This window comes from Bidens hawaiensis, unplaced genomic scaffold (assembly GCF_021521415.1).
Source record: "Bidens hawaiensis isolate Kalapana, Puna unplaced genomic scaffold, B.hawaiensis_p1.1 tig00029625_1, whole genome shotgun sequence".
Taxonomy (NCBI): Eukaryota; Viridiplantae; Streptophyta; class Magnoliopsida; order Asterales; family Asteraceae; genus Bidens; species Bidens hawaiensis.
Window position 1 is genome coordinate 115087 of NW_027494909.1, and position 15394 is coordinate 130480.

The window sequence follows — 15394 nt, forward strand, 5'->3', positions numbered from 1 at the left end:
CCCACAAGTTTCACCTACTCCTGTAAAGTGTGATAGCCAAGCAGCGATTCATATCGCCAAAAACCCGGTATTTCATGAGCGTACTAAGCATATCGAACTTGATTGTCATTTTGTTCATGAGAAACTACAAGATGGACTGATTTCCTTAATGCATATTCCTTCAGCCGATCAACTTGCTGACATATTAACAAAGAGTCTTTCTCACCCACAACATCATCATATACTTTCCAAGTCGGGTGTTTTACAACCTCCAACTTGAGGGGGGGGGGGGTGTTGACATAATTACCCTTGCCATAAGTAGTTAGTGTATTTTAATCTGTTATGTATTTAGTTTGAGTTAGTTAGTAGGTTAGTTAAACTTTTCTTTGTATATAATACTTTGTAATTGGTTGAGTTAGGTAATAAAAAAAATGAATCATTTTTCACATCTCTTTTCTCTCAAAAACAAGTCTTTTTAGAATTTACATAAAAGAGTATATTCTAACCAACATAATATTCAATATGTATATGATGAGATAATAAAGTTATTATCTTTATCTCTTAAAGTCTCTTAATTTGCAACTTAGAAATATTTCAACATATACATTTTAATTAAAAAAAATGATTACTATACAGTGAAGTTTTCTCTAACAAAAATTAGAGTAAGTTAACACATTAAAACATGCGCATTTTAGTACAAGTTAAAATGAGTGGTGGGATGGGCTCTGGATTTAAAATAATCTTCAATCCCGTTCCCAAAAACAATTTTAGCCTTTTTTTTAACTTATTAAAAGTATTAATGTCATATGTATGATTATATAAACTCTAATATCACAAAACAATACGCTTTAGAAAAACTATTTCAAAGACTTCTATGCATTATTTGTTGTGACTTTCAATTCCAAAGAATTATAGAACCAATCGACGTTTTTTCCAGACTATTTAACTTTAATCAGTAGAGATAGAGTGTAGCCTAAAGCCAAACATAATTCCCATAGTCCCATTCCAGTGACTTTAAAAGGTTCACATGTTGACAAGTGAGATGACCTAGCTTCCCAAAAGCACCGGACATCGTACTAACATTTGGGTACTACTACCGTTGATGGTTATGAAATTAACTATAAATATATTTCAAGTTAATATATATAGGGGTTCAACTATTTGGTATTATAGCTAGCTCCACTGCCCCACTTACATACAAACTAGAGTCCACTTACATACAGACTCTAGTCATTACCACTTGATACAAACCTTAGACAGGTTGGCGTACTGGTGCTACCGTCGCTGCTCTTTTTTAGCTTGCTTACGGCTACCTGTCCATTCTTTCTCTATTGATTTTTTTTTCTGTCTAAGATTCTAGTTTCCTTCGGTTCTAAATGTAGGGAGTATTGGAATATATTTATACTAGTATGAGCCCACATCTCCATTTAGGTTTTAGGGTTTATATATATATAATTGCTATATATTGTAAGACAACCTTCAGTAATGATCATCAATTGAATTCACTTTCAACATTTTAGAGGTTGTTTGATAGCCTCTTAATGGTCATTAAGAGTCATATAGCCTCTTAATTATTAAGAAGTAATCTTAAGTTTGAATAGTTAAGTGGTAATTACCTATTAACCACTTAGAGACTATGAACCATTAAGAAGTTTCCTCTCAATGACCATTAAGAGAAACAACCTCTTGATGGATATCAGATGAGTATTAAGGATACGATAGACTTTGAAGGCTAGGGTTTTTATTAATGATAAACTTGAATTACATCAACAATCAAAGACTCTCTTAAATAAAGAGATTTGCAACGGAATTAAACTAGAAAATAGGAAAGGACTTAACTGATCACATAAGATCAGGACTTTAACAAACTTGACTTAATCAAAATAAAGTAACCGTTAACTAGCCTTCATATTAGCACGTGCATAAATCAATTTTCTTCACTCCCCTTGATTCATGTTCCATTACTCCAAGCCAATACCGGTAGTAGACAAACTTTTCTCGAGAGAGGGACTTAGTCAGCACGTCTGCAAGTTGTTCATGAGTATTACAATGAATCAGCTTCACCTGTTCTTGAGCCACCATTTCACGAATAAAATGATACTTGAGTTCAATGTGTTTTGATCGGCTGTGCATTACAGGATTCTTGCTTAAGTTTATAGTATACTGATTGTCACAATACATAGCTATAGATTCCATTTGTTCAAACCCAAGATCAGCAAGAATTCTTCTTAACCAAATTGCTTGGCATGTGGCAGCAGTAGAGGCAATGTATTCTGCTTCAGTGCTGGAGAGAGCAACTATAGCCTGTTTTTAGAGCTCCATGAGATTGCACCACTTCCAAGATTAAACACATGGGCAGATATACTCTTTCTATCATCAGCGCAGCTAGCCCAGTCACTATTCGTGAACCCGACCAATTCAATTTTTATACCTTTAGCATACCAAAGACCAAAAGTTGAAGTTCCAGCAACATAGTTTAATATTCTTCGAGCAGCCCCAACATGCAGTTTTGATGGAGATTGCATGTATCTAGCAACCATGCTACTGCATAGGCCAGATCAGGCCTTGTGTGAGTTAAATAAATTAGACCACCAACCAAGCTTCTATAATTTGCAGCGTTAACTTTATCAGCTTGATCTTCACACATTAGTTTTTCACTTGAATTCATAGGAGTATCTTAAGCCGTGCAATCTTTTAATCCGAATTTCTTGAGCAGCCCTAAAGCATACTTTTGTTTCCCCCAAAACAAACCATTCTTAGTTTGTTTAATTTCTAGTCCTAAGAAGAACTTTAATAGACCCATATCAGTCATTTTAAACATCTCATTCATGACCTTCTTGAAATCTGTAATGAGTCCGCCACAAGGACTAGTGCAGATTATGTCATCAACATACAAGCACACATACATTACATTATCACCAGACTTCACATAAAGAGTAGGTTCACTTTCACTTCGTTTGTACCCATTATTAATGAAGTAACCATAAATTTTTTAGTACCATGCTCTTGGAGCTTGTTTAAGGCCGTATAGAGACTTATATAATTTAAAAACATACTCTTCCTTTCTTTTCACAACATACCCTTGTGGTTCCTCAACATAAATGTCTTCAGTTAAATTACCATTGAGAAAGGCGGATTTGACGTCCAATTGATGAACTTTCCACCCCATTTGAGCCGCCATACTAAGAACCACCCTTATAGTCTCAAACCGAGCCACATGGGTAATTGTCTCTTGATAGTCTATCCCTTGTTGCTGGGAGTATCCCTTAGCAACCAACCTAGCTCTGTGCTTAAGAATTTTCCCATCAGGACCGACTTTTGTTTTAAACAACCATTTTAAGCCCACCAGATTCTTGCCTTAGGGAAGCTTTACCAGCTTCCAGGTCTCATTTCTCTCTATAGATTTCAATTCAGCAGCCTAGCCTCTTGCCAATGCTTCAAGTGAGCTGCCACATCATAGTTTGTAGGGTCTGCAACATTCAAGGCAAATTGACACGTATAGAAGTCATATTCTTCATAGGCAGTTTCTACTTCTTTTGATTGAGCATATACATCATCAAGAGGTTTTAGCTTGGGAGGAGGTGATGGAGAATAGGATAAATTGTGACTGGAAGAGGTTGTAGTGTTAGGTTGTGAGTGATTGGGTGAAGCTGCTGAAGTAGGAGAGTCATGAGTTTGAGAGGCTGTTGTGGTTTGAGTGTTGTGATTTGTGGAGCTGGGTGTGGCAGTATGAGAATTAGGTTGGTTATTATTAGAAGAGGTTGAATGATTTTGATTGGTGAAAGGCTGAGTTGATGAGTCTTGTGAAGGGCTAGAAGGTTGATTAATGTTTTCAGGTTCAATAGGAAAAGGATCAACGTAGTCATGAGGATGTTGTGTTGCATTGGTTTCCCATTTCCATTTTTCTTTCTCAATGAAGTTCACATCTCTTCGTGTAAGAAATTTCTTGGTAAGAGGATTATAGAGACGATACCCTTTGCTTTGTTGGGAGTACCAAATGAATATGCATTTTTCAGTCTTGTCATCAAGCTTCTTTCTGAATTGAGAAGGGATTAAGGCATGAGCCACACACCCAAACACTCTTAGGTGATGCACCGAGGGTCTTTTATTCTACCAAGCTTCATAAGGAGTTTGATTTCTTACAGCCTTTATAGTAGCAATATTAATGAGATAGATAGCACTGGCCATGGCCTCTCCCCAAAAACAATTAGGCATAGACATTTGCTTCAACATACTTCTAGCCATGCCCATTATAGTTCTATTCTTTCTTTCAACCACTCCATTGTGTTCGGGGGTGTAGGGAACGGTGAGTTCTCTCTTTATGCCATGACTTTCACAAAACTCGTTGAATTCATTGGAACAAAACTCGCCTCCTCTATCAGATCTTAAGACTTTGATTGTGGCATCTCCTTCTTTTTCAACCATAAGCTTAAAAATTTTGAACTTAGCAAACACATCTGACTTGTTAGCTACAAAATACACCCAACACATTCTCGTATAATCATCAATAAAAAGTAGATAATAACAACTACCTCCAAGACTAGGCACTTGCATGGCTCCACAAAGATCAGTGTGGATTAGCTCTAGTCTCCTTGTGGCTCTCCAAGACTTATACGAAAACGATTCTTTACTTTTCTTACCAACAACACAGTCTTGACATTTTTCAGCATGTTGAATAATGGGTAAGCCAAACACCATTCTCTTGTCATGAAGAAGTTTCAAGCTCTGGAAGTGTTAATGGCCATATCTTTTATGCCAAAGCATTGAAACTTCATCAATAGGAGAATCAGTAGAGTTGGTGTTTGTTCCTGACTTATTGGCATCCAACAAAAACATGTTATTGTTTTGAATTGGGACAACAATTAAAGTTAAGCCAGTGGTTTTACTTTTAATGACATTGGTCACCATCAAACAACAATGAGTACCCTTTTCTCATAAGTTGTCCCACACTCAACAAATTATAACCAACCCGAGGAGCATAATAAAAATCATCTAAAAATCTAGAATTACCATTTGATGATTCAATCTTGACTGTTCCCTTTCCATGAACCGTTAGCTCCTCCATGTCTCACAATTGAACTATCATCTGGAAGCTTTCATCAAGCTCAGTGAAACTCTCTTTGCAGCCAGTCATATGATTGGAAGCTCCTGAATCTAAGAACCAAAGAGTGTTGTTGTTACTTCTTTTCTTAGTTTCATTTACCAAGACAAACTTGTCATCAGTGATTGCCATAAATAGTCTTTCTTCATCTTCCTCATTTTCATCTTTTTCTTTGGCAATAATAGCGGATTGCTCATCGTTATACCAACAATCTTTCTTAAAATGCCCATATTTGTTGCAATGGGTACAATGAGGGATCTTAGACTTGTCTTGGCTGCTTCTTTCTCGGCCTCTTCCCCTAAAGGAGAGTCGGCCTCTGCCTCTTGACCCATTACCCCTCGAATCATGCATTGCTTGAATGGAATGTTCATCACTTCCATTCTTCTTCTCAGGGGTTCTACTGTTAATTCTTTCCTCTTGAGATTGAAGACACCCCATGAGTTTGACTGGGGTAAGAGTGGACAGGTCATATGCCACCTCAATTGATGGCACGACATAGTCAAACTTAGGAGTTAAGTTCCTAAGTATCTTCTCAACCACTGTTTGGTCGCCAATGGTTTCTCCAAATGCTCTTTTCTGGCTAACCAGAGCCATAACACGCCCAAAGTATTCGCCAATGGGCTCACCTTCTTTCATGGAGAGATTCTCAAAGTCACTTCTAAGTCCCTGCAATTTCACAACTTTAACTTTTGAATCTCCTTCAAATTCCATCTTGAGAATTTCCCACGCTTCTTTGGTTGTGGAAGCTGCTGCAACCCTAGAGAACAATTGGTCATGCACAGCTTGTTGAATGATAGCCATTGCAGGAGCATCACATTTCTGAGCATTCTTGAGCAACATCTTTCTCTTTATCATCAACACCATCTTGAAACAGGTTCCAAAGATCACGAGATCTTAAAATCGTCTTCATACGTATACTCCAATATTCATAACCTTATCCTTTGAATATGGGAATTAGAGTAGCAGCAGTTGGAAGAGTGCTGGTATGATCTGCCATAGGGTAAGAATAAGAATGATAAAGGATCATGAGTTGAAGCTCTGATACCAAATTTAACTAGATTTAATGGATATTAGATGAGTATTAAGGATACGATAGACTTTGAAGGCCAGGGTTTTTATTAATGACAAGCTTGAATTACATCAACAATCAATGACTTTCTTAAATAAAGAGTTTTACAACAGAACTAAACTAGAAAATAGGAAAGGACTTAACTGATCACATAAGATCAGGACTTTAACAAACTTGACTTAATCAAAATAAAGTAACCGTTAACTAGCCTTCATATTAGCACGTGCATGAATCAATTTTCTTCACCTCTTACATTTTCAAGTCATAAATGTCTTTTATATCGAAAGAGATAAGAGGTAAGTGTGCCTTAATTTAAATGTATGTTTTACTGGTTAGTGTGATGTGATACTCTCGTAGCGTTATCAATCGTAGAAGTTGGCATGCGCATGCTGCTTATGGATATGTTGTAACAATGAACTTTTTAAGTCTTTATGCTTAAAGGTTTGAGTGTCTTCAACTCAAACAAAGAAATTTTGTCACGAACGTTGGGCATCGCGGTCAAGTAATGATTTTAGAGTAATTCAGGGTTATTAGTAAAAAAAATAGTGGATTTTATAATGTACCTAATAAAGAGTATTGATAAAGCAAATGCTTGACCATGTTGGATCCCGTATGTGTATCAATCTCGTAACAATAACAATAACAGATCTCAGATCTGTGCGTAATCGATTAATACTTTAACTATAGATCTTGCTCGTAATTACGTATGATTAAGTGTTGTAGATGTTTATATATTAGTAGTATATGTATATCAGTAATTGTATAATATTAAGGATGAAGATCGAGAGAAGATTTGGACAGAGATTCGTTAATTAACTCTTTAAACTTAAATTATGAGTGAACAGTGTTCACTATTTATAGAAGATAGGTCTGGTTCGCTAACATCCCCTAGCGAACCAGACGCTACTTCGTTACATACATTAATAAGACGAAACACCCCCTGATTCGTTAACATTCCCTAACGAATCAGGGGAAACTTAACTTAAGGACTAGTTCGCTAAACATCCTTAGCGAACTGGCCTAATACATTAACGAACTACATGAAATAATAATTGTTTATTACATAAAACAAACGACAAATACGTTAACGACAATTACAAAGACTCAAGACGCAAAACCGTGCACTAACAGACCACCCTCAATAATCAATTTGATTAACCCTATTTCCAAAATACGAAATTACTTTCATATATGTTATCAACTAAAAGATTGATATGAACTAATTAATTACAAATAGGATTGCCAATAAAATATTGTTCATAGGAAAATGGTTTAGAAATTCTTATATAAGCCTTAACTTACTGAAATTAATTAATTTCTTTATTATAACAAGGGAATGTCTTGTGTTTAAGTTCCACTTAAACCACTCGTTATGGGGCACGGTGATGGATGATGGCGGACGCCCTTAGGCGCTGAACACCACCAAGAGGTGCCCTTGGTGGCGGGGCGTCGTTCCTGCCCATCGTCCCAACAGCCGGCGCGGTGGAGAGAAAAATGGGTGCCCCCTCCTCAACGGTTACCTTAACGTAAACTTACAATTTTTTTTAATGTAATTATTTTCTATATAATACAAACCATATTTTCAATGCTTACTCAAACAAACTCTTAAATTTCACTCTAAAAATCTCTCAACTTTCTACCATGGATCATTTCTCAAACCTAAACCCGAACAAAAGCTCGAGCTCGACCCTAACACAAGCTCGAGCTCAAACCCGAACCCGTGGGATCCGGCTCAATTGTTTTGGGCTAGTGTGCTCTCAAATAACAATGACCCTCATAACCCTTTCTATGCCAACCAACATCGACCCCCAATGTCTACAACCATGCAACTGTTTCCCAACGGTATGTTGTATCGAATGCCAATGTCGTTTATGCCTCCGCTAACCCAAAGCCAAATACCCGAAACCCAAGTTCCCGAAACCTGAGTAGACGAACCGCAAGTTCGTCGCAAATGAAGTCATAAAAAGAAGGTTGATGTCGGTCAAACAACTACCGAAAGGGTTGAAAGAAAAAAGTGGGAAGATGATGAGGAAGCGGCGTTGGCGCAAGCGTGGATCGACTTATCCGAATACTCAATTGAAGGTAAATCATCAAATTATTTATATATATTTCATGTTTTATTTTTTTTGTTTACTAATACTAAGCCTTTATATGTATCGTAGGTGACGGTAAACCCAACACGGTATTTTGGGAAGAAATACGTAGTAAGTTCTTTGAGATAATTGGTCGAGGTCGCTACCACGGGGGTGATTCCGTCTCCAAAAAATGGAAGGCAATGCTAAAGAATGAACTTCTACAAATTTAACAATCGCGTTACAAACAATAAAGGAAGCTGCATGAACGATGTCGACCTCATTGAGACTTGCTTAAAACAATACAAGGCCCTTCATGGTCACGATTTCGGTATGTTGGAAATTTGGAGGAAATGCACGAGCTCGCCAAAGTGGCATCCGGCCCCGACATCTTCATCGCAACCGTCCAAATGGTAAAAAAATAACGTCTACTTCGGCCAATTAATCGTCGTCTCAAGCCGGGTCGGATGCTCGTTCTCAATTTAACTTAAACGATATTGATCCCGATTTTTTTTATGAACCGGATGAGTTGCCACGCCCGGTAGGAAGAGAAAAGGCCTAGGAGGCGGCTAGCGGTGGGGGATCTTCGTCTAGAACGATATCCTCGATGAATTTCGATGTGAGCGCGCGTTTTGACAACTTGGAGCTTGCACTTAAAGAGTTTGCTGATGCGAAAAAACACTAAAAAAATGAACTCAAGATAATGCATGAAGAAAGAAAAGCGATGCATGCAGAATAGAAAGCCATGCATAAAGAAAGAAAGCTAACTCGGAGCGGCAACGAGAAAATGATTTCAAGCTTCTCGCAAAGGATCTCTCCCATCTAAATGGACCCACACGGGCGTTTTTGGAGGAAAAAAAAGCAAGGATAATGGCAAAATACGCAAACGAGGACGAGGAATATTAGTTCTACTTTTTTTTATATGTATGTTTTTTATTTTTATGTTTTTTTATTTAATATAGTTTGATTTTTATTACTATTGTATTAATAAATTTGTTGGTTTTGTGATTATATTAAAAAAATAAAAATTAAAGGGGCTTCATAGCCCCCTCACCACAGAAGGACATCTTTGGGTGGGGTTTTGATGCCCCCCAGTGCTCACGTGATGCTGACGTGACACTGTGGAGGGGCTTCAAAACCGTATTGTATAGAGGATGGTCTTAAAACAAAAAAATAGGAGGCTCAAGTTGGGCCAAAGGGTTTTCTAAACCTATAGGTGTAGTCCTCCTAAGGGTGAAATGAAAATAATCGGGTGGGTCAGTGCCCCGTCAGTGATCTAAATTAGCCGTTCATTGAATAAAAATGAAAGATTTAGGAAAGTTTAGTTATCTACATAGATGAAATTAATTAATTAAAAAAGGTTTAGAGAATAGGGTAGGGAAAACCTAACATGTCACTAATGTTAACAACAAAAATTTGTTGAAGAGTAAAGATACTCTCTCATTTTAGAAAGTTTTGACAACATTCGTTTCATAATTTTGAAAAAATAAGTTTGTACAAATGTCAATACACAAAACATGCTTTGATTCTTTATATTCACTTTGCTTTTGTGGAAAACTGACAAAAGCATAACAATTAACAAATTCCCCCTTTTACTATCCTTCCCGTAATCCCTATTTGGTTATATATCTTCAAATTTGATAATTTATATTTTGTCTAAATTCAAAATCCCATGAAAACTATTTTATGTTTGTTTACTTAAATGAATGCACCGTTCACTCATTTACATTTAAAAAAAATCATTAGTAATTTGTTCATGAAGGTTGGTTTTTCATTCAAAACGTTAAACTAGCATGAGCATGAATATATAAATTTGTTTGTTTAATTATTTGCGTTTATTCTAGGGGTGTGCAACCCACAAGGGTTGGTATGGGTTGGGTTTTGGCTAAAACTGAACCAAAAACCCAATTTTGGTTTTGAGTTTTTGAAAACCTTTAGGTTTGATTTGGTTGGTTTCAGTTTTTTCGGTTTTGCCATTTGGGTTTAAGGTTTCTAGGCGTAAAAATATCGACCCAAATAATAAATTTGAGCTTAAAACCTTTAGGTTTGACTCTCTTTTGGGTAACACTATTTTTATATTCTCGTAAAACTACTTAATTCAAAATTAAAAATGAAAACCCATTAATTTGATTTGTTTCTCTTTTTTCGGTTTTTAATTTTACACAAACCCAACTGAAAGTTCGGGTTTTACGAAAGCATAAAACTTAATCGTTATTGTTTCTACATTTTGATCCGATTTTGACTCTTTTTTTTTTCCGATTTCACGTTCACCGTGATTCATTTATCTGTTCAAATACAAACTAGAAAAAAAGGTTTGTTTATTTCCTTTTTCAAACTTAATTATAATGCCATAAGCACGCATTCCATTAATTTACCAACCTTATCGGCAATTATACCCTCCCATTAGTCTTAAGCATCTATCTTCAACATGTGTCCAAGCTTTAATTGTAACGACTTTTCTAACATTTCATACTTAAAACATTATCTTGTTTGCACCGCTCTTTAAATCTAATGTGTTTTTATGTGTCTTTTAACACATATTTACCTGCGACAAATCCACATATTAAAGTTGCCCTTTTTCCATATACCTACTATTTACTAAGAAACATAAATCTTGTTATAAGAAGAAAATTTAATTCTTTAACATATAAAAATATTAGGGATTTTTATTTTAGTTTACATAAAAGTAACTCACAAAAATATAATCAAAAGCATCAAATAAAAATTGACTACAATAATAAGTAATAAACATCTACAAGATACATAATTTAGAATACTTCAAATAAATTTATTTGAACACCCAGTATATATCATATGTTTCACATGAAAACTTAAAACATGCTACTTGAAATTTTTAAGAGTAAGACGCCGGCTAAAAAAACATTAAACTAACTCTTAAGTACATATTATGTCCAAAGATACCACGTAACACTTTTTTAGGTTATCCACATAACCGGTATATGATACACTCAGTACTCAAATATCCACGCATCATTTCCTCCGCGACCATTCGGTGAACATGTATTAGTCAAAAATAAAACACTAACCTTTATCTTGATAAATTTAACCATCCAAATACTCATTTATATAAATTTCCATATACATAAATATTTAGCATAAAAACAAAAAACTACATTAAATAAAATATATTTTTGTATTTAAAGCGAGGGAGTCATTTGAAAATTTGTAGCAACACAACAAAGGTCATGATCATTGCAATTGATGAAACAGAAATCTTCAATGGCGTGAATCTATAAAGTGGTCACTCGTCACTTCAAATACCACCCAAATTCATCTTTTTCTTGACCCGACACCATCAAAAAAGCTTTAACAAACTCATGCTTACAACCACTTTTATGCATAATAATAATAATATTCCAGAAGATTTGACTCCATTGGTTTCATAATTTTGAATACCCCTTTCCATATTTTCAATACACAAAACAAAACCCCTTTAATTATATTCTCCTTTTTAATTTCCAACCTTTTTAAACCAACCATTTGTTATTGGTTTTCTTGATCATTTGTTTTGTTTTGAGTTCAAAATATTGAAAACCCATATGGAGGTTGTTACTACCAAGGGATGTTCAAAGATGTATGTTGATGTTAATTGTAAAGTGGGTTCTAATTCTTTTAAAGATTTTCAACCTCCACGTTCATCAACCTCAAAGCCAAAGACAAACTCAAATGCTCCATTTTCTGGTTTGCTTATTTGTGTTACTGGTTTATCTAAAGGTGAGTTAATCTCCCTTTTAAGGCTTTAATCATATATATTGTATTGTAAATTTGTAATCTTATCATTTATATCTTTGATTTGAGCTTCAAGTGATCATGGTCCTAAAGATTGCACATTTTTTGGTTGATGTTCTTGAACGATTTTGACTCGTGGTCAAACAAGTTAAAACTTTACGTAGGGGTGTGCATGAGTCGGTTTTTTGGTTTTCTGGTTGGTGTAGAGTTTGGTTTTGGTTTTGCTATCTTGGCTTGAAAATTTTGGACTGAAAAAAAAAAGGTTAACCTAAAATAATGAATTTGGTCATAATTTGTTTTTGTTAGTTAATAATTAACTGATTATTATACATTCCGGTTAAACCGTTTGGGTTAAATCATGTATTAAACTGCTACAAAATACTTCAAATTTAATATAAAAGTAGAAAATCTATAAGTCTGATTCGGTTTTTCGTTTATAGTTACATGCAAAACCGAAAGTTCAGTTTTTACGAAAACATAAAGTCATTTCGGTGGTTATTTCGCTTTTGTCAGCATGAAGTGGATATATTGTTAGTTAATATGAACTAATCAACTTATATGGTTGTAATATATATGAACTAATCAACTTTGGTGTTTGGTTTCATCTACTTGTCTTACATAATGTTTAGAAAAAGTCTTGCTGGCCAAATCTCTGACTTTTTCATTGTTGATGTTGACTTACAGAAGCAAGAAAACAAGTGATGGATGCAACTGAGAGATTGGGTGGTCAATTCACTCCTCATTTTCATCCTCGTTGTACACATCTGGTAGTTCAAATATCCTTTTCCATCTTCATTTTAATATTTATCTTGTGATTTTCTGTCGATTTTGCCGTATACATTAGCATTAGAACATGCTTATGTCAAGATGACTCAGATACTTATTCCAAATGTTGTAAAATCTATACCCCTCTAACTAATATCATTTCACATTGAACACTTAACTTGTATATACAGCTCCCTAGACCTTAAATCCGAGCATGTATTAAAGCACGGAGCGAAAGAGGGTGCATACATCGTTACACTTGGATGGTTTGTCGATAGTGTGAGAAGAAACGGTACAAAAACTTATACTTCTAATTAACAAAAAATACTTTGTTAATCAAACTAAAATTATTCTTTTCCATATGTTTAGTAAGACTGAACGAATCGCTGTACGTTGTTAAGAGTTTTGGAGACAATCACATGGCTAAGGATAATTTAAATATGAGCCGTAGCGGGAATCCTTGTCTTTCCGTTGCCATGCTTGAAAATGTAAAACAACGTAACTTGATCACAAAATCAAAATTACATTCATTCGAAGAGCAAAAGAGAAGAGGCTCGGTTTTGTCGGGTCAAACAATTTATGTTGACCCGGATGTTTCAACTAAGCTTCGGAACAAGGTTGTCGAAGCTGCAATCGAAGAAGGTGCTATGGTAACAAACCAATGGTCAGTTGGTCATGATGCATCTCTTGTAGTGTGTGACGGTTCTTCGGTTCTAAAATATGTTGGCCATTCCAATAATATCGTTACGGTAATTGTTGTTGAATGTTATGCATATATGATGTACGTGTTTATATGTTTTAAGTTATTAACTGTTTGGTACATGATACATTTCAGCCTCAATGGGTTCTGAAGACAGTGAAGGAGACTCGGTCACAAAGGCTCGTCCACTTGTCCGATGACCTGGCACGCCACGTAGGAATGATTCTTGGGAATGTTTCTCGGGATGAACACGATTATAACAAGAAATCAAGCTACAAAGAGAAAGAAAGAATCGCGATACTTGCAAAAGAGGGGGTCAGGAATCGACGGGTAATATCATTACATTTATGTTGAAATTTTTTATGAAACTGAGCATGTAATGAAACTCGAAAATTGTATTGTGTTTGAAGCTTGTGGGTCAAAGTCAAAGACCGGTAAAACCGTTAGCCCAAACCATCCTTCTTGATTCAATCAACTGGACTATGTCTGAGCCGCCGTCAACTGCATCTGTCTGTATGGACTCGTTTAGTTTGGATGATGCAAACGAAAGTGTTAACGGACCCGATGCGTGTTTTGTGAATTTCTTACGACCATTGTCCGAGAGGTTACTTTTTGCATTATGTTTTCTTTAAGCTGCTTGTGAGTTACTCCAGAAAAGCTCGAACTGAGCCGAGCTTAAAGGAGCTAAACTCGAGCCTACAAATAAACTCGTTTAATTAATAAAATCGAGCTTCGCTTATCGAGCTCGAGCTGAATAATGTATGTTATTTATACAAGTTTGATTAAAAATATTAAATATAGATTTGCATAATAATTATAATAGTATGTAAAATTATGCCAAATAAAAAACCTACTTAGTATATATTATCTTTTATATAAGCATTACTAACAGAAAATATATAAAAAAATATATAAATTTTAAAAATACTATTTGGTATATAAAATGAGTTGAGCTCCTTCATATGTATACTAAAAAATGAGCTGAGCTCAAGCTTTCGTAAGTTAAACGAGCCGAGCTTAAGCTCAGGTTCGGCTCAGTTTGTTACACCCCTAGTTTTCTTACACCTTGTGTTGATTCACGTAGGAGTACAAGTGAAAATATAGGCAGATTTGTAGCGATTTAAATTGGGCTCGGGCTCAGGCTCAAGCGGGTCATGGTGTTTAGTTAACCCGCAAAAAAAATTTGTTGTTTTTTTTAACGAATTAGTTTATTTTTCTATTCACGCATGGAGAAAAGTGAGCTGGTTTTCGGTAACCACTTCATTACAATATTGTTTCCTGTGGACCGGTTGGGCGAGATGGGCCCCACTTCCAGGACGTTTTTCAGTGACATGGGGTTCAAATGTACACAGTTGCTAGATCATATTTACTCATTTTATCAGGTAACAATTATTATTGGTCATATGTAAAAACATTAATGATACATATTAAACATTTGGTTATTGTTCATGTTATATTTAGGAAAACATGTCAACATCTGAGATAGAGTTAGCCATCCACACTGATTCTCGGCATGCGGACAAGCTTCGGTCCATGTACTCAAGCAAAGAAACCGCGGAGTGTGGTTACTTGAAAATCAAGCGCGTTGACTTTTTAGGAAGTCGAAGAATCTTTAAAATGCTGAAACATGTACCTGGAAACTATGGTAATAACGTGTACGAGTTGTTGACTCGAGTATAGTCAATGAACATTGACAAATCTTATCAGTTTATAATATATTTCAAAGTTATATGTAATATCTTATTTTCAAGAGTCTTTACACACATTAGCGGTTACGATAGCAAAACCACAACAACACTATGGCTAGTAGAGGAAGATGTGACGTCAATTTCCCAAATTGTAGTTGTGATAGTTTATATCAAAACAAAAGCTGTCGAATAACATATATAAGAAATAAAATTGAGCCTCCTTGTTTTTCTTAGCAGTAGGGTTGGCCATGCGTGAGTCGAGTAATATAT

The 15394-nt window shown here is 35.5% G+C and overlaps 2 protein-coding genes across 3 annotated transcripts; one reads left to right on the top strand and one right to left on the bottom strand.

Moving 5' to 3' along the window:
- Positions 1–5047: 5047 nt before the first annotated feature.
- On the bottom strand, positions 5048–5944 carry LOC143579154 (uncharacterized). The gene has a single exon (XM_077062538.1). It carries the CDS (start codon positions 5942–5944, stop codon positions 5048–5050), a length of 897 nt encoding a protein of 298 aa, XP_076918653.1.
- Positions 5945–11422: 5478 nt separating this feature from the next.
- Positions 11423–15135, top strand: LOC143579162 (uncharacterized). Of its 2 annotated transcripts, XM_077062544.1 has the most exons (8): positions 11423–11956; positions 12656–12738; positions 12928–13028; positions 13106–13485; positions 13572–13766; positions 13847–14040; positions 14665–14818; positions 14898–15135. In XM_077062544.1, exons 2-8 carry the CDS (start codon positions 12677–12679, stop codon positions 15114–15116), a joined length of 1305 nt encoding a protein of 434 aa, XP_076918659.1. In that variant the 5' UTR covers positions 11423–11956; positions 12656–12676; the 3' UTR covers positions 15117–15135. The 2 variants fall into 2 exon arrangements, with proteins under 2 accessions (XP_076918659.1, XP_076918660.1); XM_077062545.1 differs by having other exon boundaries at positions 11424–11956; positions 12656–13028; positions 13110–13485.
- The last annotated feature ends 259 nt before the right edge of the window (positions 15136–15394 follow it).